Here is a 25,053-nt window from a genome sequence, read left to right as displayed (position 1 = left end):
TTTAAAAAAAAAAAATAATATAATTTTTCTATAAAGATTTGTTGCCATCGACTTTTAGATGCAGAGAAGAACGACTCAGTAAAAGCCGGGACGCAACAGTCTTGCGGTAGATTTGCTACAGTACACATCGTTTCTCGTTGCTTTCGCAGTGTTTATTATATCAAAGTGCGCGTTTTCAAACTTTTGCCACAGCTGATTTTAATAATTAGTGCATGAAGACATTAAATTATTTAAATACAGTGCAATCAAATTTTTGGATTATTTTTTATTTATTCACATTCTCAATATCCAAGTAAGTCATATATTATTTTTAACTTTTATAATTTTATTACTTACTTCCGTATTTAATTTTTGACCATATTGTTTATGGGTTTGATTTCTTTTAATATAAACAACCATTATTTTTTTTTAAATATAATTAATTAATTTTTTTAAAAGATTTGATTTAGTTTTGAAATTTTAAATTCAACGTATTTAATGTTTTCATTTTCGTTCTCTTTACATTATTTATTATATATGATTAATTAGTTTCAATTAATTATTAATATTAATTATTTATTTTAATTATTATTCTTTTAAATGTTTTATTTTTATTATTGCATTATACATTTTGAGATTTTTTTTCTTATGAATTAATTTTGTATTAAAATTTCTCCAAAATTATGCAATATTCTAATTTTAAATGTAAAAAAATTTTTACTGACCAAATAATAAGAAAGCAATATTTTGCAATATATAACTAGATTGAGAAAAATGTTTTATACTTCTATTACAAAAGGGCAGAAAAAATCCACTATACATATATGTATAGGTTTATCGTTTATATATAAATATTAGAAATGTATAACTTTCGTTCGAATTTAAAATTCAAATTCAATGTCGCAAACTGTTTTTTTTTTTTTTTTAGCATTCTTAATGCTTTCTTTTCACGAAACAGTATATGTATAAAATGGAAAAAGCGATTCACTGAATATCTTTATCATTTTCTTAAAAGTCCTTTCCCCTATTTGAATCTACTTTGACACGCAAAGTTCTATACGTGCAACGACGACGGTTTTTGCGAGTCTACAAGCGTCGAAATTCCGGAAGCACATACACAACCCCTCCAAACAGTGGCAGCAGTTGTATTATTGCACGAGGGGTAGTTTTATTGGATTCTAGATTGTGTCGAAATGAACTTCAAAGAGAATTGTATGAAATTTATTATTATTCAACAATGGATTCTCATACTTGTAATTTTAGAGTCGAGTCTCACACGTCGTTTTATCAGATGTGATTATAGTGAAAAAAGTTCTCAGGTCCATTCAAACCACTGATTGACAGTAATGTGATGATCACAATCTCACGAATTATTATCAATTTATAACTATTTTAAACTCTCTGTTTGTCTTTTTCTATTTATAATAATTACAAAAAATACATTTTTCACAATTTTTTTTCAATCATTTTACAATTTTTAATTATTAATTATTAATTAATTTAGATTTAAAGAAGAACGATTCTTTTGTTCATGAAACATTTAAAGTTGTTATTTTAATTTCCATTATGAGTGATAATTTTATAAGTGACCTCTTTTATATTTATGAATTTAATATGAAGCGATATGCATCAGATTAATTATAAAATTATCTTCCTTTTAAATGTGACGATTTATTTTTTAAAAAATAAATCAAATTTGAGTGTCAAGTAAAATAATTAATTTTTTGGTTCTTCTTTTTTTCTCGAGATTTCGAGTCAGAAACTTGAGACAGTGTTATCTTTTGTTTTTAAGCTCGCTTCAAGATTTTCATCAAACTGCATTTTAATTTACAACCCCTCTTTTTTTTTTTTGCGCAATTCAAAGGGTTCTTTGCCCGTCGTCAACGACGACATTCACTCGTGTAATAAAAGTTTTCGCACAAATGCGCCGTTTTTACGTTCTCTGAGTTCGAGTAAAACATTTAACCATCAACATTTGTGTAAGCATTTTTGTGGCCTATGAATTTCTTGAAAATTTTCAAATTGAAATTTCAAATCAGAAATATTTGTATATACATAATATTATAGAGAGCAAAATAGAGCGATATAGTTTCTGTAGTAACGAAGCGAATATTGTAGAGTAGCGGGCGCACATGTTGCTGGCTTTTATTATTATCTACTCTATCTAACTATATACAAATGTCGAATACCATTGTAGACCTCAAAAGGGGGACGAATTCTAATTGTAAAATGTCACGGTGTTCTCTCAACTAATTTGTCATTTGGCTTTTTTTTTTTTTGAAAATGATCCCTGAAATAAAAAACAAATTTCATTTAAATGAAATAATATCTTTTATATATTTCTTTCTTTAATTAAATTAAAAATTTTAAATTAAAATTTTAATTTAAAAAAAATTTTTTGATAATAAAATTATTTACTTTACAATTAGAATAAAAAAAGTTACCATTTAAATGAGACTGGTGAGAGAAATTTTCCAAATTGTTTTTCTTGTTCTATTGTGGACGAATGGGAGCTTCTTCGGTATGATGTAAAAAATTGTAAACGCAAAGCTTTATTCAAAATGTAAATGTAGTAGCATATTGTAAAAACACGGAAGAGACGGTTAGAGATCTTGAAATGTTGTTAAGCCATTTCCCAGAGGTTCTTTCTCAGTTGCTCTACCTCCATAATTCTTTGTCCTTTTTTTATTCTCTTTCCTGGTCACTTGCCCTCGCGGTACCTTTCGCGTATGTAGACCTCTCACCATATATATATATATATATATATATAAAACGCATCACCAATTTACAGCAGATAATCGCATCGTTCAAAACATAATTTTTTATTTTTTTTTTTTATTTTATTTTCATCTGTAAGTTTATTTGTTACGCTTGAATTAAAATTTCCGAAGAGATAATAGAAAGAAGAAAAAGGATGAAATTTTTTTTTCTTATTTCTTTTTCTATTATTATTTCTTTCTCTGATTATTCCTCTTCTTCTTCTTCTTCTTCGTTACTCTGCAATTAAAAAATTCAACTATAATTATTTTTTTTAATTGTTTTTATAATCTCATTAAAAACACCTTAATGTCTAAAAATAAAAAATTAAATAATAAAATCAGTTTTAAGATTACAAAAGGAGAAAATTTGTCATGGCTCAGCTAGGGGATAAAATTTATGAATTGGATGAATTTCATTTTATATATACCGGAAGGGTTTACGCAAAGAATTCAGACGAGTTTAAATTCATGGATTCCCCTCGAAAGAAAGAAAGATTGTATTGCTGAGGACGTTTTAACGGTTGAACAAAGATGACGTGAGCACATTTATGGTAGATAAAAAAAAAAAAAAATTCAAATAATTTCGTTTACGATCTCGAAAATTACACTGATACGAATTGTTTCAAAACGAAAAAGGGTTTAGTCACAAGTATATAATAATAATAATAATAATAATAATTGCTTCGAAAACAATAGACGGAAAAGAAATAAATAGTACGATTTTTAAATATCTACATCCTCACTGCTATATAATTTTTTCATTTGTTCAGTGATATTTTTATTATTCACTTAAAAAAAATAATTTACCATTTTAGGACTTTTTAATTATATGAATTAATATAATTAACTATTTTTAATAATTAATTTTTAATTAATTTTTAATAATTATTATTAAATATAGTAAATAATATTAATTAAAAATGTAAAATTTTTCTAATTGATTTTGCATAGGAAAAAAAAAGAATTTTATTTTTTCAAGACTATTTGAGTGTTATAGTGCGATTTGTCCAGCCCTGTATATATATATTTCTCTTTTACTCTTGCCAGGAAACTCTTGAGTATTCGCGATTCCGTTATAGTATATCCACGAGTGTTTATGTCTGAAGTAACTTTAATGTTCTTACATATATATTCATTGAAAAGGGCATAAGAAAGGGCGATTCCTGCGGGAATTATCCTTTTTATTTCCCTAAAGAGCAAAAAAAAGCGGAATTATAAAATTTTTAAGCTCAGCTATTTTATGGACGTAGAATATAATAAAATAAATAATAGTAATAAAAAAATTTTACTTTCTTTTCGCAATAATGAAAGAAAATGATATAATAATTTATTGATAAATACCGTTATTTATATTGTACATATATGAATTCATCTCTCAAATTCTGATTTCAATCAATGAGGTAACAAATTTAATTAGGTCATGGTCTGTAGATGTAGAAAAGCCTTGATGGCAATAGTTTCATTAAAGTCTTCCTGGGAGGCGCGCAGAATGATGGTTCATTAGAATCTAATCATTTGCAAGTCACCACAGCATTTGTGTTTCTTATTTTTGTTAATTAATTTTTATTTACTCTCTATCGTAGAAACTTTTTCATTAAATTTTCATAATGAATACCATCCAAACTAGAATTCAAAAATAATGATGATAGATTTATATTTGAGTGAACATTTCCGCGCGCCTTTTAACCCGCATGTGTTCGTCAAACATGATGATATCGTCATCCGGCTAACGGAATGAGCTTGTGTCTCATTGTCAGGATTTATACTCCAGAGAATACATCGTGTCCCAACAAAGAAAGCATTAGCTCAAAAAGCTGCAACTGAAGGCCTCCTTTTTCAATTTAATGTTGCCTATATTCTATTGTGGCGGACAACTTTTCTCTCTCAAAAAAAAAGATATTGATGGTCTCGTGCGTGCCCACTAAAAAAGAAAAACATTAAATTCGCATTATTTTCTTTGCACATTTTTCATTAGACTAAATAATAATTATATTTGAATTATAAATATAATTTGCAAATAAATTTAAAAAATAAAAGAGAAATTGAAAAATTATTTTCTGAAAAAAATTTTCGGATAAAAGGAAACAATTATTATAAAAGATTAAACCGAATCGCGAAGCAAAAAGAATAAAGAGAAAAAGGAACGTGATCAAAAAAATGTGTAAAAAACGAGTCTCTAAAGACCCTAAAAGAGGGGCATAGAAATTGAAGGTATTGTATTTATAACTTGGTGCATAATCAAAAACTGCAACTCGTATATTGTCCAAATTCACGGTTTGAATGAAGGATCAATATACAAATTGAGCAAATGTGTGTATATATAGCCCCATTGAATAAGAAACTGGTTTTCTTTGAAAAAATTCTCTTCATCACAAAGCGACATTATTGCAGAATGAATTTTATTTTTCTATATATATATATATATATAAAGAGATGTATTTAATCTCTGAGAAAATATTTTATTTAAAAAATTAATTCAATTATTTATTAATTTTAATTTTTATTATTATTTCTCAATTTTAATTTTAATTATAAATTTCTGACTCCAGACTCTACTCCTTGTTCAGGGTATAATATGTCTTCGTGTTTTTGACTTATTGTTTTTTATTTTTTATTTTTTATTTGTATTATATTTTATTTGGTTTTGTATATTTTTTTTATAGACTCCCTGAAGAGGAAATCATTTCGATTTCGAAACTTTGGAGTAAATTAAAAAATTTTTTATTCTTTGTCCGAATGTTTTCATTTTATTTGCCCTATTTAATAAAAAATATTAATTTAAAATTAGAAATAGGCGATAAAAAAATTTTGTAATTAGAAAAAATTGCAAAATTCTTAAGAATATTTTCTATTTTTCATTTCTTTTATATTCATTCCTTTTTTTCAAAAAAGGAAAATAATATTTTCTATACAAATTTTTTTGTTTTCTATACATCTTTACGCATGACGTGAAAAGTTGAAGGAGATTTTTTTAAACTTGAATGAAGCTTTAGAAATCAGAAGAATATCTTCTACTTTTGCTTTTGCGGTTGCTCACACCTGGCAAATCTATACTTCTATTTCTTCTAGTATCAATAAAATTTATCCACAAGGCATTCACAAAAAACTAAATAAAGATCTAAAAATTTTTTTTTAAATGTTTATAAAAAAAAAATGAAATATTTTTATATTTTCAAAAAAAAGAGTGTAAAATTAATTATTTAATTATATTATTAAAAATATATATTACATATAGTTATAGTATAATATTTGTAATAAACTAGTTGTATATTTTTCTTACAAACAGTAATAGTTTGCATGCAGTTTACACTATCTAAGAACTAGAATAATTACGTATTTATGGGTTTTTTTTTCAAACCGAGAATGAATAAATATGGAAATTTAACTATCTATGTAACGTCATCGCTGGGTTTAAACTACTCGAGTTTGATATTTTGCACTCACCGAAAATCGCGAGTAAATATTCACTTTCAGACCAAATATTATCGCCTTGCTTATTTAATATTTCAACTAAAAATAATTTTTATGAATTTTTTTTTTAAAGTCTACTTTTTAAGTAAGATTTGAAAATTTTAATTTAATATTAATTAAATTGCATATATCTATAGTTTTAGAAAAAGTGAATAAGGAATTTAAAATTCTAATAATGTTGAAGTATGTGCTCTCTTTTCATAAACAATTACTCTGTAATGTAAATAATCATATTGCCTTTCACAATTTTTTTTTCTTACGGTTCTACAACGAAAAATGGAATATGACATATATATTTAATCGTTCTCAGAAAATCAAGAGAAATTACTTAATTTAAAATTTTTTTATGTCAGCATAATTGTACTTCTGACGATAAAATATATCGTTTGGATTATTGTTTAAAGACACATTTTTGTGAAAAAAAATTTACATTTATAAAAATTTTGAAAATATCTTCAAAATTGCTAATTGAGATCAAAATAATGAAAAAAAATTGTTATCTTTTTTTTGTTCAAAATTCTAAATTTTAATAATAATATAATCGGAATTTTAATTTGGGAAAATTTGAAATTCACAGTAATCTATAATATTTGATGAAAGCACGCATTTCGGTAATAAATTTACTTTTTTCACGCACAATAACGTGACATAAAAGATATCTTTCAGAATCGTGTATTTTTGTGAGATGTTTATCTTTGATTTCTTACTATAGACCACGCAAATCCCCCAACCGAATTGGGTTAATGAGTAAAACTGAATTTCTAAATGGATCATCCAATTTAATATTAAATTTATTTACTGATAAATCAATATATTTAATATTTTAATTTATGTTCAATTTAGAATATTTATTTTTTTTTGAAATTAAAAAATGAAATTTATTACGATAAATAAATTTTTGTTTTTACCTCAATTTTTATCGGTTCATTATTTTTTTAAAATTAAGTTAAAATTGCAATTTTACTCAGGAAAAAAAAAGTAATGAGGCTTCCATACACAACATCGTTAACCTATTTAGTTAATTCTTGTTCGTATGGAGGTAATATTTTCTTTTATCTGACATTTAAAAATAAATGTATAAAATTATTTGCCCAATAAATAAAAAAAAAAAAAAAAAAAATGTTACGTTATTTTTATTGTGATTTATTGCATTCCAATTGATTAATATGAATTTCCTTTCCCTTTGTGAATGTGAATGTTAATCGTTGTAAATGACTTTTAACCAGATCGTCTGTTCATGTTGATTGAATAAAAGAGGCGGACATTTAATTGTAAATAGAGAAGAGATGAGACAAAAAAAAAAAATAGTGATCTCGTATGTCAATTATGTCGCTTCTGATTCTTATCTCAGTACCAATCACATCCTTGATGAAATTGGATACTAAAGGATTCAAAAGATAACTTTTCATAGCAAATTATTTAAATATTATTCAAATAAATAATTATTTAAAAATTTTTTCAATTATTTACATTAATTGTTACTAATTAAATTTTTCCAATGAATTTTTTTTTTCATTTTACTTTTCAATTTATATGTTATACAATTCAATTTAGTTCTTTGAAAGAGATTGCATTGAAAATCAATTAGGAATTCTGCCATCAGACATTTTCAAACATTTGATTATAAATTTTCCAATTTCTTTTTCTATTATTATTTTAAATTTCTGTTAGTATGGATGGATTTGTCAATATGTTATTTGGATTTTTAACGAAATCTCCACTTTTTCCCCCCGAGGAGAAAAAAAAAGATCAAAATTTTCTTTCGCAAAATTAAAATGAAATTAATTTTGCAAATATTTACCTCTTTTTTTTTAGTGAAAGTAATTCCATACTTGAAAATAAAGCCTAAGCTGAATGACAAGCAATACTGCTTTTTAAGAGAGAGACACAGAGACGTTCTCAAGTTTCTTCTTCGCAATTTCGAGATTCATTTTGAAATGTTTACCCTATCCTTCCATTCAACGTGAAAAGATAGATAGTCTAGAGCCATATTCATCTATTTCGATATATTTTAGATTCTTTAAGGTACTGTGTGTACTCACGTCTTCACGTGTTCGCCTTGGCTTCTATATTGTGTACAAAAGCCAATGTGATTCAAAAGAAAGTGGGTTACATAGTAATTTCATTTACCTAGTCAGTATCAGTGCTTAAGTCTTAAGCCAATTTTTCCATCGACGTTCAGTATATTTTTTCTTTCTTCCTGTAATCAATTGACGAAACTTTAATGAAAATTAATACAAAAATTAACATAGAAAAGTCATTATTTGAATAAATAAAAATACGAAAAAAAATAAATTTGTATTCAAATTATTTTTAAAAAATTATTGCATTTGAAATATAAATTAATTAACAATGAACAACAAAAACAGATTGTTTAAAAAATATTAATAATGTTACCTTAAAGCTTTCATGATCATTACGGAGAAATTAAAAAGTGGAATCGAGAACTGGTTTGACAAGTTGAACCAACAAAGTGATACAATTGTATATGTTTGTTAGTTCCAGTCGATTACAGACCAGTTGTGAGTTTGATTCGAAAGAAGAGAAAAATTCACTCTTTCATTTTTGGCCTCTCTTGCAAAAATGAATGGTGAAAGTTGATTATTTTTTCGGAAAAATATTAGATAATAGATTTGAATTAAAATATTTCCAATTTCTTGTATATATATTTATATCTTTTATTATTATTATTTTCCTGTAATTTTTATTACTAATCACGGATACATCAACAAGAAAATCAAGTTTTCTTCTTTTTCTTTCTGGTTGAATAACTCTTTTCTGACCTGAAAATTATTGAATTATTCTTGTTGTTTAATAATAGTGTCAACATTTCAATTTAATATCTTGGAAAATAGTCCACATCATTTATGTTTTTTACCTCAATTTACACAATTATGTCTGTGAACTACTTGTTTCATTAATAAAAGTGCATTATAGAAAAAGTTTATCTTTATTAAATGAAAAATTTAATTTAATTAATATTGAATTAAAAAATTTAAATAATTTCAAATCGATTTATTTTCAAAATAAAGTTTAAATCACTCTAAGGACATTAAAATTTTTTACTTACCTTTTTGTATGGCATATAAAAACTTTTACAGCTTTCTTACCGGAAAATAATTATAAAATGATTTCAATAGAAGAAAAAGAACTTTACACTTTCTTTGAAAAAATTGTGAGAAGTTGAGTTTTCTCAACAAATAAAATGAATCTTCAGATGTAGGAAATAAAATTGTCGTTAGTTAAAAATGATAATAAATTTAATAAAAAAATTAATGATCCATTTTGTTCATCTTGTCATCGACCTCTTTCACTTCCTTTATTTCTAGTTCATATAACGCTTCGTTGCTTCTTCTTCCCTCTGATACTTCATAATACAAAAAAAAAAATCTATAATGTCCAACAATTCTCTTTAAAGTTTCATATTTTGAGATTTAAAAAACAAACAAAAAGAATTTTTTGAATTCAATAAAAGTACGGAAGATTAATCAACAGATTCTTTTTTTTTATACCTTTTGCTTTTTATTCTCCTCCTTGGAAGTGTATATATCTCCTTTCATTCTTATTTCTATCCAAGTAAACTTACACTTGTGCTTTCTATATCAAAAGCCCTGTGAGAGGAAATCTCGTCTTGCAATTCAAGAAGAGCGTGCTAAAATATTGAAGAGCTGCGACAAAATAAGGGATGGATCAACTGGTCGTCCCTTTATTGTTTCGAATTCTATAAGCACTTAAAGACCTTAAAGCAGAAAAGACACTGTATATAAGCGTAAGAATTTTTTTTTTCAATTATTTTTACAAATAATTTTATTAGAAAGTTTATTATAATAATATAAAACATTTTTTAATAAAAAAATGTTTTTATCAGAAAAATTATTTCCGAAAAAGAACGTTTGTATTTTTTTGCAAATATTTTTTTTTTTTTTTATCAGGCAAAATATAATTGTGAGAAATTTGAGAAAGGTATAAAAATGTTGGAAAATATAGTGTAGGATGTAAGCTTGTTAAGATCAACACTTACCCGTTATGTTGCGTACTTCCCCTCAGTTGTTAAAATTTATGAAGCACTGTCCAATTTGTATAACAATGCGAACGACTCTTAATTGGAGCAGAAATTCTGGGTAAAATTTAATAAAACAAAAAATCCCTTTAAGAGATTTTATTATTTTCTACCTGCGCCTGTAAAATTAAAAAATTAATTATTTTTTCAAAAATATAAAATTTATATTAAAAAAAAAACTGCATTTTGAAATGAAAGTTTTATAACGAGTTTTATAATGAATAAAATGAACATAATGTAGGATATTAAATGTTTATTATATTCACGTGTTTATTAAAAGGCTAGTTTTATAATTAATGACATAATAATCATTTTAAGTTTGTGATCATTTAAATATAATGACAGGTATCATAATTTCTTCTCATAAAATTATAAAAGTCATACATCCGACTATAAAAAGAATCAAAAGTGTTATTCGGTGATTACGTAATTCGCAAGTTTCGTCATCTTTATTCAGAAGTCGCTATTAATAAATTCAATGATATTATAGAATACTTATAGAAATCAAAATGTCAAAATCAATTACTTTATTGAATATTCAAATGCTTTAAATTGTGTTTTAATTTTGAAATTAAATTAATTTTTTTTTATATGACAATTTTGTTTTTTTACAATTAAAAGAAAATAATGTCAATGATGATAATTATTTTACAAAAAACAATTTTTTTTTTATTACAGATAAGCAGTTCAACTGTGAAGATGGAAAAAAGAGAAAAATCGTCAAGAAAATTAATAATGAATTAATTCGATCAATTTGAATTGTTTTAAGTAATATTGTATTGGGATATTTAAAAAATGACGTCGACTACAGATTTACCTAAGGAGCCAATTACACGCAAGAAAATATTCAATCCAAATCTGATATCATTAAAATGTCTTCTCTTCCTTTTTTTCGGAGGTAAAATTTTTCAAAATATACCGCAAATAATTTTTATTTAAAATGAGAAAAAAATATGTTCTTAATTTTCTTTTTAAAAAGTTTAATAATAATATTAATAATTTAATAATAATTTAATGATTTTTTCTAAAAAATTGCATACATAATTTTAAACGCTTTTTTTTTATTTCCTAGTACATTGTAGTGTATTATTTATGAAGAACATTCTTCTTCGAGTTTATGAAGTAGTAATAAAAATTATTTCCCTTTAACACACACTTACTTAATGTATTACAGCATTGTGTTCTCTTTATGGTTTGAAGTTTCAACACCCCTCGATTATTAGTTTCTAATGGATTACTTCCATATTTAGCACCCACTTCAAATCAATAATTAATTAATTACAGTAGCGTTATGAAAAAATTTAAAAACTCATCAATCAACATTGATTTTGGCGAGAAAAATAAAAAATATTTCTTTACATTTACAAAATTATTCAAATATTCAAAATATGTTTATAATATTAATTTTTTACAATAAAATAATAAATTCTGTTTAAAAAAAAAATAATAATTCTTTAAAAATGAAATTTTTTAAAATTCAATTAAATTTCATAGAACAAAATTCGAAACTTACAGGAATGGGATGCCTTTTTCCTTTTCTTCCACTGCACATGACAGAGGTGGGCCTAACGAGAAATAAAATAGGAATAGTTTCAATGGCCTCAGCAGTGGTAGCAATTTTGGGACCATTAATTGCAGGACCATTGGCTGACAAAATGGCAGGTCATCAGGGTTCAAATGACAAATCATCAACTGGTCGTTATCTTCGTGTAATGATAGCAGTTGTTTGTGTTTTTTCAGCACTTTTTTATTCCCTTCTATTATTAGTGCCAGCAACAAAAATTGAACTCTCACAAGAGCGTAGTCCATCATTAAATTTTTCTTGCGATCAAAATGGAGCAATTGTCTATCAGGAGAGATGTAAAGACACAAAAGATTGTCATCGTTGGATTGAAGAACGTCTTGGAACAATTGTCTTAACAAAATGTCAATATGTCTGTCATTCAAAAAAATTAAAAACTTCTTATCGACAATTCTCTCATTCATCGGATAGTAACACAGAATATTCACTCGACGACGGAAGTGGCGATATCACTGTTGCACCGCTCATTGTTCCCGAATCTTTGTTACAGGTCTGAAAAATAATTCACACATAAATTAATAAATAATAAAAAATATTAAAATATAAATAATAATATAATAATTATTTTTTGTAAAAAAAAACTGAATTCTTTTTGAGATTGTAGAAAATAAAATTAATGTTAAGTAAACTTGGCAAATGATAACATTTTACAGGAACAATATGATAAAAAGTCGCTACTATCTGTCAACATGGATAGAACTCCACCTCATATATGTTATAAAAATGCTGAAGAGGGAAAACTTTGCCATGCTTTTACCAATAATACAGAGAGAATTGCAGTTAATGCTACCCTTGGGCAACCGACCAACACTGAAGAAGTTGACGAGTGGTGTGCTTATCCGGTTTCTGATTACTTCAGTTGTCGAATTCCTTCCAGTCTACAAACTATGGAAATTAACAAGTCTTGCTCAGTTCAATGCAAATTGGAAAATCCTTACACAACACCTGGTAAATTATTACAATTATAGTATACTTATAAAATTCCAAAAAAAAATTTTTGAATTTAAAATATATATTTTTTCGAAAACTATCAATTTTTCAGGAAACGTACTTGAAGAGAGTTTATGTGGTCAAATAATAGGAAATCCACAGTTAACTTTTTGGATGTATCTGGTGATTCGTTCAGTGGCTGATATTTTTCCAACAGCTGCAGTTGTTCTTCTTGATGCGGCGGTTGTTATAGCAACACGAGAAACGTCTTGTGGAAGAGGCGATGTCGGTCGTCAACTTGCTTTTGGATCATTGGGTTTTGCTCTTTTTGGTCCATTAACAGGATATTTGACCACTATTGTTCCAAAAAGCTCAGTCTATTATTTGCCAATTGTTCTTCATTGTTTGATGGTTCTCCTAGCAGCATGCGTGGCCCTTTCTGCAAATGGTGTGTATAAAAATTAAATATAATTATAAAAAATAAAAATTTAAAAAAAAAATCTTCTTTCATTTTTAGGAATGCCATTGAGTCCTCCCGAATGGTGGTGGCAAACAAGATGTGGAATGCTTGCTCTTCCAATGAGTGCAGTCAAAAGATATGGTAGCGAAACAGCAGCTCTTGTTTTTGTCCTCATCATTATGGGAATATTCTGGAGTGCAATGGACACCTATCTTCCTTTGTAAGTAATAAAAAAAAATTCCAATTCCCTAGAAAATTAATTTTTATTTAATGAAAATTTAAAAAAAAATTGGTTCTTTCATGTCATTTTGAAAATTTTCAGACAAAAAAATAATTATCTATTTGTTACGATTAGATACCTTACACAACTCAATGGCGATGAACTCTCAATAGGAATTGTCCTAACAGTTGGCGCCTTACCAACTTTACTTTTTCTTTGGAAGTCAGAACACCTGGTTGATTATTGTGGACATAGCAATCTTTTTATTTTAGCATTTACCATTTACATAGTCAGGTAATTTAATTATTTTAAATATTCTCTAATATTTTACGCTATTATAAAAACAAAAGAATGGGAAATTAATTCATATAAAAGTAATTTAAGACAAAAATTTCAGATTCACTGGTTTAAGTCTGGTACCTGATCCTTGGTGGGCCTTGATCTCAGAAGCATTGGAACTTTTCACCTTGGGCATTATGTGGGTGACTGCAATTCTCTATTTAAGACACTTAGTACCTCGCAATATGACAGTTACTGCACAAGCATTGCCTGTGATCGCCCATTTTTGTATTGGTAAATTTTTTTATTGTACTTCTTTTTTTTATTTTTTATTTTTAAATAATAAAATTTTAATTTCTCACAGGTCGTGCACTTGGAGCTGTAATTGGTGCATACGTCGATATTAACGAAACAAATATCGTTGAATCTTTGAAGTATGTTTATCGTTGTATGGCTGGATCTGCAGCTATAATAGCAATAATTTATTTTATTCTTTATCATGGACTATTGAAACCAAAATGTCATGCCCAAAATGTTCAAGGAACGCGTCAACAACCTTCTGTTGTTCAAGGTACTGAAAAATTAAACAATTATTATTAATTCACTATTCATTTCATTCAAATTATCATTTTTTCTCATTTTTTTACCATTCAAGCTGCAATTGAAGAATATGAACAGAGTAAGTTAACATAAAAGAAAATGATTCTATTAAAATAAAAATCGATATACAAATTAATTGATAATGAACGAAAAACTTTTAAATTAAAAGAAATTTTTTTTTAATTAATTAACTAATTATAATTTTTTTTTTTTAGCAATGAATGGAAATGGAAGTTACACACCATTGAGAGTTTATCATAATGGTATGGCGAAAAAAGGAGAATTTCGATACTGAAGAGGCAATTAATTTTAGTTGGTGCTAAAGCTTTTTCTTAATTTACTTCTTTAAAATATTGCAACAAGTGATCAGTATACCAACGATTTATAAATTATGTATTAAAAAAAAAGTTAAACTGTGTGTAATTTTTTTCGAAAAATGATCTTTTTAAGTTTGCGTTTATTGAAAAAAATTGCAATTTTCAAATTTGCACGATTTTTTTTTTTTTTTTTAATAAAATAGGTACATTTTTTTTTTTTTTCAATAAGTGCATTATTTATAACAGAGTCATAAACATAAAGTGCTATTTTGCAAGAGAAAGAATGAATGTTTCAATGCGGAATGAATGGAAAATTTGTGAACGAATAGATAGTTATTTTCTTACTTGAACAATTAGATTTCATACAGTTTTGTATACGTATAAAAGAAAAAAAGAATCTCATAATATATTGACCGTAAAAGTATAGTTTAAAAGGCTCGTATTCTAATTTATTATAAATGTTTTCATTTAATTTTTTTTTTTTTAATTTAAAAACAATTTTATAAAAAAATACGAAAATTTTAAATTGTAAGCCTTTCCTTATAGAATTTTTATAAACATTTTCTTGCCCCTTATTTGTTTTCGTTAAAATGCATTTACATAGTAAAAAAAAGCGTTAATATATTAATGATTAATATATATATATATATTATTAATTATACATTAAGTCAGGTACATATCTATGTATTTATTGTATGCTTTAATATTTTTATACTTTCCACTTTCCAAAGATGGAGAAGATAGCACTGCTACTTGATGTCGATTATTGGATATGTACTTGAATATCTCAGTGTGCCTGAATGAATTTTAAATCTAAAGTAATATCATGAAAAAAAGTTTTCCATTACAAAAAAAATCTTGAATCCTATAATTAGTTTTAAAATTTATTTAGTTACACTGCATAAAATTGTCAACATTATCAAAATGATGACTTTGGTGCATTCACAACGAATTTAATGTACTTGATTCTTCAGTGTGTAAAAAATTGTGTTCAATAAAGAAGATTTCAAGAAAAAAAAAATTAAAAATTGAAATCTAAATTTTTAAATTATCCAAATTTTAATTTTTAATTTTAATTTTTTTTTTATTTTAAATTAAAAATTCAAGCATTTGTAGTCTTTTTTTTCTAAAAAAAAGTAATGAATAACACATTCATTTAATTCATAGTAAATTTATTAAAGAAGAGCAAGATTCTAATATTTCTATAGGCCTAAATTTAAAAAAAAAAATTTTTTTTTTTGAAACTAACAAAAACAACCTCTTGCTTTTACTATATATATATATAGGCCTGCTTTATTTCTCATGCAGACTTGCAACACATATCCTCCATTATTATTTGACAATGTAACTAAGAAAACAAAATAAATTTAAATATTTTTATCAATACTAAACACTCTCTCATTTTTTTTGTATTCATACACTTTTTTGTTGATGAAGAGAATTAATTCTCAACTTTATTTTTACACGTTCCAGGTATGAAATATCGTGTGCATACCATCTCATTTTATATATAATTCTCCTTACGCACATATATAATAATGTATATTTCTAATTATGTATATATTTATATATATATGTTTATATATTTAGACAGAAAAAATTATCCTTTTTAATAAGTTGCACATTATCAATATTTTTCATTAAAATAGTGAAATGGAGGGCAGTGAAATATGAATTAATTTTACGTTATATTAATAATATGTATAGAATGCAGTAATGAAAAAAAAAAAATTCACATTATTTACAAAACGAAATTAATATAATATAAGAAAAATTGAAACGAATGAGTGCATTGACTCATGACTGCGAATAATTTACAGCGATTTTAAAATCTTACTTTTTATGCACAAACAGAATGTCAAAAAAAAAAAACAATATTTGGAGTAGAAAAGTGTGAAATATTTTAAGGCTATAAATATTTTTTTTTAATTCATTTTACATCATTCATCTTAACTCACAATTATTATTTATAAAATTGTAAATTCTGCGAATGAAATTATTCATGTCCGACATTCAATTTTTATACGTACAAATTCAAAACGATTCTTTTTTAAACAACTTGTTTTAATAATACATACATGTTACCAATTCTCTTTTTTACTTCCCAGACAAATATTTTCTTCAATACCAAAATTCAAATATGAAAAATAGTATTAAATTTAAATTAGATTTTAAATTAAAAACAAACCTTTCCCGATTATTTGTAATTGTTATTTTTTAGTTTCCTTGTTATTTGATGAACATTAAAATAAAGAAATCGATATTATTGAATTTATAAAGAAATGGTTTTATAAACATAAATTTAATTATTTCCAATAATAAATTTTTAATTATTATAAACGTAAATAAAACGTCAAGGAAAGTTGTCATTATGATAAAGTATCGTTGGTTATGCAAAAAATACAGCAAAAGAGAAGCTAATTTAAAAATAATAATGAGTTCTCAACGTTTCTTTTTTCCGCAATAACTTGTGCAACTTTCCTATGCAAACAAAATTTTCAATAAACTTAAAATAACGACAACATATAAAAATATTTAATATTCATAATTTTTTCTACAGTAACATTATTAATGAAAATTGAAAACTTAAGTTTTTTTTTATTTCATGAAAGTTTTACTTTACTAATAATATGTTATTTTATAATTGTAGCATTTGATAAAAATATTATACTTCTATTTTTATTTTCTTTCTCTATGTACATGTTTTTTGATTTTCTTCTTTCATTGTCCACGAAATATTTTTTTTTTTTTTTATGTACAAATTACTTATTTCGTGGAATAATTTTCCTATGAAATGTATTAAAAATCACAATTTTAATTAAGGAACAATAAATTTTCGTTTGCATTAGAAAGATTACTCTGATATTTTAGATTTAAATTTTTATTTTATCATAAAAAAAAAAAAATAGAATCTAAAAATTCTATTCGAATATTTACAATCATTTATTTATATTTTTCAAAATTTTATTATTATTCATTTTTAAATTAACTCCTTATTGCTGATTCATATACCAGAGTTTTGTCAGTTTAAAAAAGTGCGTTTTTTTTAATTTTCAAGGAATTTTTTTTTTACAATTCAGATAATTATCGCAAAAAATCTGAAAAAATAACAGATATCGGAAATTTTTATTTTCGTATAAGATGAAAATTTATTCACACATTTATTTTATTTATGAATGTTAATCTGGTATTTTTTCAAATTTTACGTTAATCCATATGACGATAAAAATATCCTTTAATATTAAATGTACGTACATTTTTTGTTAGACAGTTTTTTTTTAGAATAAAAAAAAAAAACTTTTAAATGTAATACTTTTTAATGAAAGTGTGAAGAATATTTTTAAAACTTTAAACACTTTTCATAACGTACTTTCAATTGAAAGAGAAAAATATGAAGCCAAACTTTTTTGTTTAGACTGTGTCCAGTTTCTTACAGTTGGTTCGATAAAATTTGTGTGTGTGTGTGTGTGTGTTTATGCTAAGGATTGATTAGCATTCGATTCAAGTCGAAAAACTGGTAAATCATTTATTACCAAAAAAAAATCAATAATCACTTAGATATCTTAACATGTTTTAAGAGACATAAAAATTCTTTTATATATAAATTTTACGACTATTTTTTTGTTTATAAATCACTTTCTTAAATTAAATTTTCGTTTAATGTCATCAATAATTAATTTAGAAAGTTACATTCCTTAATCGCACTGGTTTCTGTTGGTGATTTATTATAGTTGTTATCACTACTGTTTTCTTCTTCAATAAGTGTTCTAACAGCAAGAACAGTTTCCTCATCTTTTTCATGCTCGACTTTTCTCGTATTTTCCGTTTTATTATTAATCTCCTCATCATTTTTTTCAATTACCGAACTGAGAGTTGTATTTTCCGGGGAATTATTACTCGATTTCAATTCATCCGAGAGTTTTGTCACCATTTTCACTAATTCTTCAACAGCTTTTGAAGTTGCGGCTGTTGAATCTGTATGTGTAAATTCACGATTTTCATTCTCACACTTTTCTTCTTCTTCATCTTCTTCTTCGTCTCCTTCGGATAATTCTTTTTCTCGACTTACATCCTTGGTAAATTCTTTCTCTCGAACTATCTCATTGGAGAATTCTTTTTCAGGAATTTCTTCCATCGGCATTTCCTCATCAGAATTATTATCCTTATCTCTTGATGTTTCTGTTTCCATTGTTTCCGATTCGGTGGCTGTTCCATTAATAACCGTTGGTGGTGGAATGTTTTCCAACATTTCGGCAATAAAAGGTGAATTCGCATCAATGAGATCCTTAAGTGGAGTTTCATTTGGATCGGGAAGATTTTCTAAATCTTCAGTAGTTTTAATTCCATTTTCCTCAATATATTGCAAATGAAAAATATATTGCTCCTGAAATTTGCCAAAATGTTCATTTAGCACTTCAACAGGTTTTAAAACTTCTTTCTCAGTCTTTGGATCGTATTCGGCTTTCATAAGCAGAGAATAACCAATTGATTTTTCATAATCTCGAGTTCGAACATCATAAGCTTGTATCGCTTTATCTATTTTTTCTATTGAATCATCACCAACGCCCTGTTCGACTGTACGTTTTTTTCTAAATAGCGTGAGATTACTGTAACAATTTAATTGATTTGCCTCAAAATTACTCGCCTCAAGAATAGTCCCCTCGTTTGATGTTTCATTGTCACTTTCTTCATTTTCCGATTCAGAATCACGAACACATAACATTTCAAGTGTAACATCGGGATTTTTTGTTGGGAAATAATCGACATCTGTCGATTCATTATTTTCATCTTCGGGAGTTGCTTTCTTCCAACTGTGATATTCCCTCACAACTCTATCATTAATTTGTGCTAATCTATATAATGTTTTTCGCATAACTTGCTGGAATTTTTTCATCTTCAATGATGCTTCATCGTTTGTTACTTGAGGTGTTTTACTCGTTGAATCGGATAAAACATAATTGAACTTTTTCCTGAGCGATTGTAATTCAATATCAATATCATGCTTTTGATTCAAAATTAATTGTTCGAAATTTTTATTTGTTTTTTGATCTTCTTTATTCATTTGTGCACTTTTATTTCGTGTCACTCTATCACTAGCACCAATAACTTCGACACCTTCATCGGAATCACTTTCTAAATCGATAATATTTGGAGCTGTGGAAATATTGGACGTTCGGGATTTTGGTAATAAAATTCGAGGTTTATTTTGTATTGGAGCTGGTGTTCGGGGTTGTGGTATTGATACCATTGGTCGATTTGCACGTTTTTGAATTAACATTGTTCTTGGTTGTAGATGAGTGATAGGACGTATTACATTTGGTCTTATCTGAATTTGTGATGTTGGACCTATTATATTTGGTCTCAAATGTTGTTGAGACAATGGATTTATAAGGGTTGTTCTCAATTGAGGTACAGGTGATATTGCAGTTAATCTGCGTATTTTCATTGGTTTGAGTAAATTTAATGTGTGTGATTGATTAAGTTTCGAATTGTTAGTAAGAATTTGCGTTTTAAGTTTGTCAGTTGTTATAACTTTAGAAGGTTGTGTTTGTACCTTTGTTGGACTTCCAAATGGTAATGCAGTATCACCTTCAGTCATTGTTTGTTCACAGGGTATCATTGAAGGGAGTAAATCATTATCACCAGCGAGAAGTGAACTTTCATCGTCTGATTGATTATTCAAAGAACCATTGGTATGTATATTTGTGACCTGACCACTTTTTCTCGTGCGACGTCTTTTAACTTGTGGCATTTCACTGAGTATAGGATTATACGTTTCATCGTCTTCGTCCTCGGAACCCGATCCAGTTTTTCGTCTCTTGCGTTTTCTTTTACGACTGCAGCATCGAGATTCATCCAAATTCATTTTCTCATCAATTTCATCCTGCGTCATTGTCTTGTCATTTTGTAGAATTCTAAAATTCATTAAATTTAATTTAAAAAAAGAAGAATTTTTGTGGAAAAAAGAAAATATAAATTTATCGACTCACCTGCACACAGTTTGTACATGTTGAATAATTGCTCGACAAAGTGATCTCGCTGGATAAACGTCAGTTGGATCGCAAACGAAACATTTCCATGATTCGTCATCCTCTATTTTCTTTGCTATTACTGCGTCAAAATTTCTTTTGACACATTTTGAACAAAATGTGTTACTACAGTCAGAACAACAGTATAAATTGCCACCATTGGCACACCATCGACAAAACATATCGGTCTGATCATCTCCTGTGACATAATATTTTGACATGAAAAAAATATAAATTATTTCAAATGTAATATTTAAAAAGATTGTAACCTTGCTCAAAGTCTCCATCGCCGTAAAATTCATAGCATTTTAAGCATAAAAGAGTTCTTAATTTTGGATGTTCGAACATATTGGTAACTTGTGCGGGAGCTGAACCAAGATGAATATCACAGCCTGTGCAATGAATTCTCGAAAACCTGACCGATGATATGTCTGTGAATAAACAGGTGAAATTAATATTTTTTTAAATAATTATATTGTTTATAAAAATTATTAAAAATGTTTTAAAATAGAAACATTGTTGATTTCATGTTTTTTTATTCGTTTTATTTTTACAAAATATCAAGACGTACAAATTTTTCCTATCAGTAAATTTCTAAATCAATATTTTTATTCACATTTTCTTACCACTTGATGCACTTAAATTATTTGTATTTCTTGCTTCGTTCTCAAGTGTTTCCTTTTCATTTTGAGTATTTTTTGACGATTCATCAGATTCCTTTATTAATTCAGAATTATTAGATTCCTCCTTTGGTTTAGAATTAGATTCTTTTAGCCTAGTTTCAGCACTAGAATCTTCTTTCTTTTGTTTATAAGCTTCTATTTCAGTTAAACATTCCTCAGAATCATCATCATCATCAGTAGAAGTTTCTGGTTCTTCGAATAAATTTTCATTTTTCTTTAACATATCATTATCCATTACTCCTATAAATGAATTAAAAAACAAACTTTTATTTAAAGGCCAAATACCACCGTCTTTAAAACAATGAGAAGCAGTTTGATTTGCACTTAGTTCCTCGTAAGCTTCAAGTAATAAATCCGTAGAGGTTTTCAATGACAATGGCTGTTGAGTGTTTTCATAACACCAAATTTTCACATTTTTAGCATATTGAGTGATAAAAGATTTTATAAGCTCCATCAAAAGTGGCTGTAAATGCATTGTTTTATAAGTGGGAACTTGTATTAAAAAAATTCCATTATTTTTAGCTAATTGTATAGTTTTAAAGTATTTACACTTTGAATTATTTTCATCGATATATAAAACAATTCTCTTGTCAAGTGTCACTTTAAAATTTACTATGAAATTTTCTAACCAAATTGTAAATAATTCTTGTGTCAAGTGACCTGATGAAGATATTGTTATACAACATTTTTGCGATAATTCGAAATTTTGTTTTAAATCTTCAGCTTCTTGTGATTCTTTCAAAATAATCATTGGATTCTGTATATAACAACCAGCAGCATTTACACAATAAATAATCATAATTTGCGCGGCAACTTTTGTAGCTTCCAAATAATAAATTCTTGTAGAATCAATATTATGAGTATTGTAAATATTTGTGAATGTATCAAAATAATCATTCATTTTTTTAAATAAATATTCTTTTGTCATGGGAATATTTGTGGGAGTTGGTTTTATACTTTTATTTTGTTTAAAAAATGTTTTTTCCCAAATTTTTCCCACTTCTCCTTTCACAGAGGACTTGACGAGAAGATTGTATTCTGAAAGCATTTGATATGCTAATCTTTTAATATCCACAACTTTCACATCAAACATACCCTTTTGTAAATATTTTATACAGGCAATCAATTCCTTATCAGGTTTTGTATTCTTTAAATCCATTTCGTTATTTTCTTTCTCTATACTAGTTACAAATTTTTTTCCAAACATTTATTTGCAATTCCACTTAAAGCATGAGCTTCTTCCTTTTTTAGTTATATCGTAATTATTTTTAAAAAATTCCTTTTTTTTAATTAAATCCATTTTTGAAAAACTTGTAGTTTAAATTAACTATTTCATATTTTTCACTTTCACTGTTTCACTTTTAGTTTTATTACATATTCAACAACGTTCTTCTAGAATTTTCTAGTTTTATTCTCTTATTCTTTCCTTTATTTTTGTTTCAATGTAGTATTTAATGAAAAAATCTTGAAAATCCATTTACTGCTTCTAAAAAATAAATAACAATAAATTTATTATTTTCACTCAACAAAGATTAAGAGCTAATTAATTCTTTTGTCACGTTTGTCATTCAAACATACCTGTTTTTTAAACACTCATTGTAATTTAGAAATAATAAAAACCAATTTTTTTGAACATTCTTTAATTCACTTTATAATTTCTATTAGTTCTTTGTAAACAAATCTCATGATGAAAGAACATTGACAGAATTCAAACAAATTTTCATAGATACGAAAAGATATAACTAAGTTTTTTTTTCAATTTTGAGGTTAGAAACCCAATTGGAAGAAATGAAATTAACCGCAAGGCGTTGAAAAGCCTATAGGGTTATATAGTGACGCGTCACTTGAGTTTTTATGCAAAATAAATTATTTTTCTATTTAAAATCAAAAAGAAAACTCATTAAATATATATATATATAAAACAATTACTCGAGTTAAATTTACATTTGTTATAAAATCTTTGACAAAAATCCACACATAACAGAAATTAAAAGTTGATAAAAATTTGTTTGTTTAATAATGAAAATTCAAAACAATAAAACAATTATTAACATTGGATTAACAATAAAATTAAATTTTTTTATTACTTACCTGGTGTTTAAATATTCACTTTTGAAAAAATATTCAAATATCAATAGTCACTTTCTAAATTTATTTCTTTGCATATTTTTAGTATAATTGACAAAAATATATCCGATGTCAAAACAACTGATTTCACAATTATTAAATAACTGCAAATTTTATGAAAAAAAAATAACTACAATTGAAATGATTAACATATTTTGTTAAATTATTTCCGATCTAAAATATTATTCCCGAAAAAACTTAAATTTCTCTAGCTATTAAAGGGTTAAAATAAATCATAATGATTACAATAATTTCATATTGTTTGGAAATAATCAAATGTGTAGCTATTATTCAATTGTAAATTTATATCCTCTTTAATTATTGAATAAAATTAATACATATTTTATTAATATAACAAGATTTGAAATCAATTTAATCCTATTAAAAAATAGGATGTATATCACAAGTACCTAAGAATTGAGTTCATTAAATTTGTTTATGAATATCCTTATCACTCTAATTGATGTAAATAAAATATTTTTAAATATTCTTTCTGAAACTGTTATCATTTTAATTTATTTGAATCAATTACTTTTGATTGAAAAGCTATTTGGCAAATTAATCATTCTAAATTGAACAATGTCTATTGAAGTGTAAATAAATTTTTTGATAATGATTATCCCATTTAAACAATAATATTAAATCATAAATATAAATTAGGTACCACCTGGCGGATGTGGTTATCATCGAACAAAGAAATTCATTTTATCATTAAAAATAAAAATTTTAATGGTAAATTAAAATATGAACCCACCTAGACCATACATCATATTGAAATAGTTGTTTTCTTCTTCAGAATAAGGTTTCAAGGGAGGTGATGGAGCCCTTGAAAATGTCGCACTGGGTGTTACTGTAAAAAAATAAAGGTTAGGTTTTTTGTCTTGATGTTATTTGATTGTGTATTTTAGAAAAACTTACAATTTTCCTTGATATCGGGCTCGTTCACCTCATTCACTTGCACTTCAAGCATACTCGCGATATCCATGATGATGATGATTTAAAGTAAATTAACACGAAAAGAACCTTTCAAAATAGAGAACACACCGCCATTGCCGAGGAGACTGACCGGTCGAGAGTATGTGCAACTTGCACAAAATCAAGACGTCTAGATTTAAGGCACATTTATGTTTTTCTCATAAATCATAGCACACAATTGAATGGTCATATTACACATATTTATCCTCGATTATAGTGGTTCAAATGAACCGATAAAAACCATTAAATTCTACTAAACTTCTGCTTTGAAGCGCGAAACGGATTTTCGCTGAAATCTCACAATGCAACTGCGCATTCAAGAGAGTTTGCGCGAGAAAGACGCGCGAACTAAAATGTTTGAAACTTGTATACGTTTTTTTAAAAAATATAATTAAGAATTTAAAGACTATTAATTATTATACAGACAAAACGTGATTTTCACTAATTCCATGGCAGTTTTCAGTAATTTTTTCATCATAGATGGCAAACGTGTCAATGGCTTCCAATTCTAAACTTCTGCGCATTTACTTGCGCATAATTAACTTTTCTTAGTAACAGCGGGAAGAAAATTTATTTACAAAT

General features: G+C 26.2%; 2 protein-coding genes and 2 long non-coding RNA genes across 7 annotated transcripts; 1 reads left to right on the top strand and 3 right to left on the bottom strand.

The window, feature by feature from the left end:
• The first annotated feature begins 97 nt into the window (after window positions 1–97).
• On the top strand, window positions 98–16,532 carry LOC127291081 (uncharacterized). Of its 3 annotated transcripts, none has more exons than XM_051320002.1 (11): window positions 98–292; window positions 10,948–11,167; window positions 11,785–12,341; window positions 12,505–12,799; window positions 12,894–13,229; window positions 13,299–13,461; window positions 13,597–13,755; window positions 13,859–14,034; window positions 14,105–14,311; window positions 14,396–14,419; window positions 14,556–16,532. In XM_051320002.1, the coding sequence occupies exons 2-11, from the start codon at window positions 11,065–11,067 to the stop codon at window positions 14,633–14,635; spliced, it is 2,100 nt and encodes a 699-aa protein (XP_051175959.1). In that variant the 5' UTR covers window positions 98–292; window positions 10,948–11,064; the 3' UTR covers window positions 14,636–16,532. The 3 variants fall into 3 exon arrangements, with proteins under 3 accessions (XP_051175959.1, XP_051175961.1, XP_051175960.1); XM_051320003.1 differs by lacking the exon at window positions 98–292 and adding an exon at window positions 9,957–9,978; XM_051320004.1 differs by lacking the exon at window positions 14,396–14,419.
• On the bottom strand, window positions 1,190–9,134 carry LOC127291102 (uncharacterized). Its single transcript, XR_007844535.1, has 5 exons — window positions 8,607–9,134; window positions 8,011–8,409; window positions 4,080–4,659; window positions 2,424–2,976; window positions 1,190–2,269 (listed from the first exon to the last, which is right to left on the bottom strand). It is a non-coding gene; the product is annotated as an uncharacterized LOC127291102 (long non-coding RNA).
• On the bottom strand, window positions 9,277–11,740 carry LOC127291103 (uncharacterized). Of its 2 annotated transcripts, none has more exons than XR_007844536.1 (4): window positions 11,430–11,740; window positions 10,231–10,388; window positions 9,722–9,948; window positions 9,277–9,576 (listed from the first exon to the last, which is right to left on the bottom strand). It is a non-coding gene; the product is annotated as an uncharacterized LOC127291103 (long non-coding RNA). The 2 variants fall into 2 exon arrangements; XR_007844537.1 differs by lacking the exon at window positions 11,430–11,740 and adding an exon at window positions 10,536–10,738.
• A 1,342-nt stretch (window positions 16,533–17,874) lies between the features above and the next one.
• LOC127291079 (uncharacterized) lies at window positions 17,875–24,929 on the bottom strand. Its single transcript, XM_051319999.1, has 5 exons — window positions 24,415–24,929; window positions 24,251–24,346; window positions 20,956–21,117; window positions 20,648–20,885; window positions 17,875–20,572 (listed from the first exon to the last, which is right to left on the bottom strand). Exons 1-5 carry the CDS (start codon window positions 24,479–24,481, stop codon window positions 18,331–18,333), a joined length of 2,805 nt encoding a protein of 934 aa, XP_051175956.1. The 5' UTR covers window positions 24,482–24,929; the 3' UTR covers window positions 17,875–18,330.
• Window positions 24,930–25,053: the final 124 nt, after the last annotated feature.

This window comes from Leptopilina boulardi, unplaced genomic scaffold (genome assembly GCF_019393585.1).
Source record: "Leptopilina boulardi isolate dan_hultmark-lab unplaced genomic scaffold, ZJU_Lbou_2.1 LbouV2_123, whole genome shotgun sequence".
In the NCBI taxonomy this organism is placed as follows: domain Eukaryota; kingdom Metazoa; phylum Arthropoda; class Insecta; order Hymenoptera; family Figitidae; genus Leptopilina; species Leptopilina boulardi.
Note: the sequence above shows the minus strand (reverse complement) of the source record. Positions and strands in the feature narration are given on the sequence as shown.

Excerpts from the sequence above, each read along its gene's own strand:
- LOC127291081 (XM_051320002.1), top strand. The coding sequence starts at position 11,065 with ATGACGTCGACTACAGATTTACCTAAGGAGCCAATTACACGCAAGAAA. Across the intron at positions 13,230-13,298 it reads CGTGGCCCTTTCTGCAAATG|GAATGCCATTGAGTCCTCCC; the intron begins GTGTGTATAAAA and ends TTTCATTTTTAG. Across the intron at positions 14,312-14,395 it reads ACAACCTTCTGTTGTTCAAG|CTGCAATTGAAGAATATGAA; the intron begins GTACTGAAAAAT and ends TTACCATTCAAG.
- LOC127291079 (XM_051319999.1), bottom strand. The coding sequence starts at position 24,481 with ATGGATATCGCGAGTATGCTTGAAGTGCAAGTGAATGAGGTGAACGAG. Across the intron at positions 24,347-24,414 it reads GCCCGATATCAAGGAAAATT|TAACACCCAGTGCGACATTT; the intron begins GTAAGTTTTTCT and ends ATTTTTTTACAG. Across the intron at positions 20,573-20,647 it reads CATGTACAAACTGTGTGCAG|AATTCTACAAAATGACAAGA; the intron begins GTGAGTCGATAA and ends AATGAATTTTAG.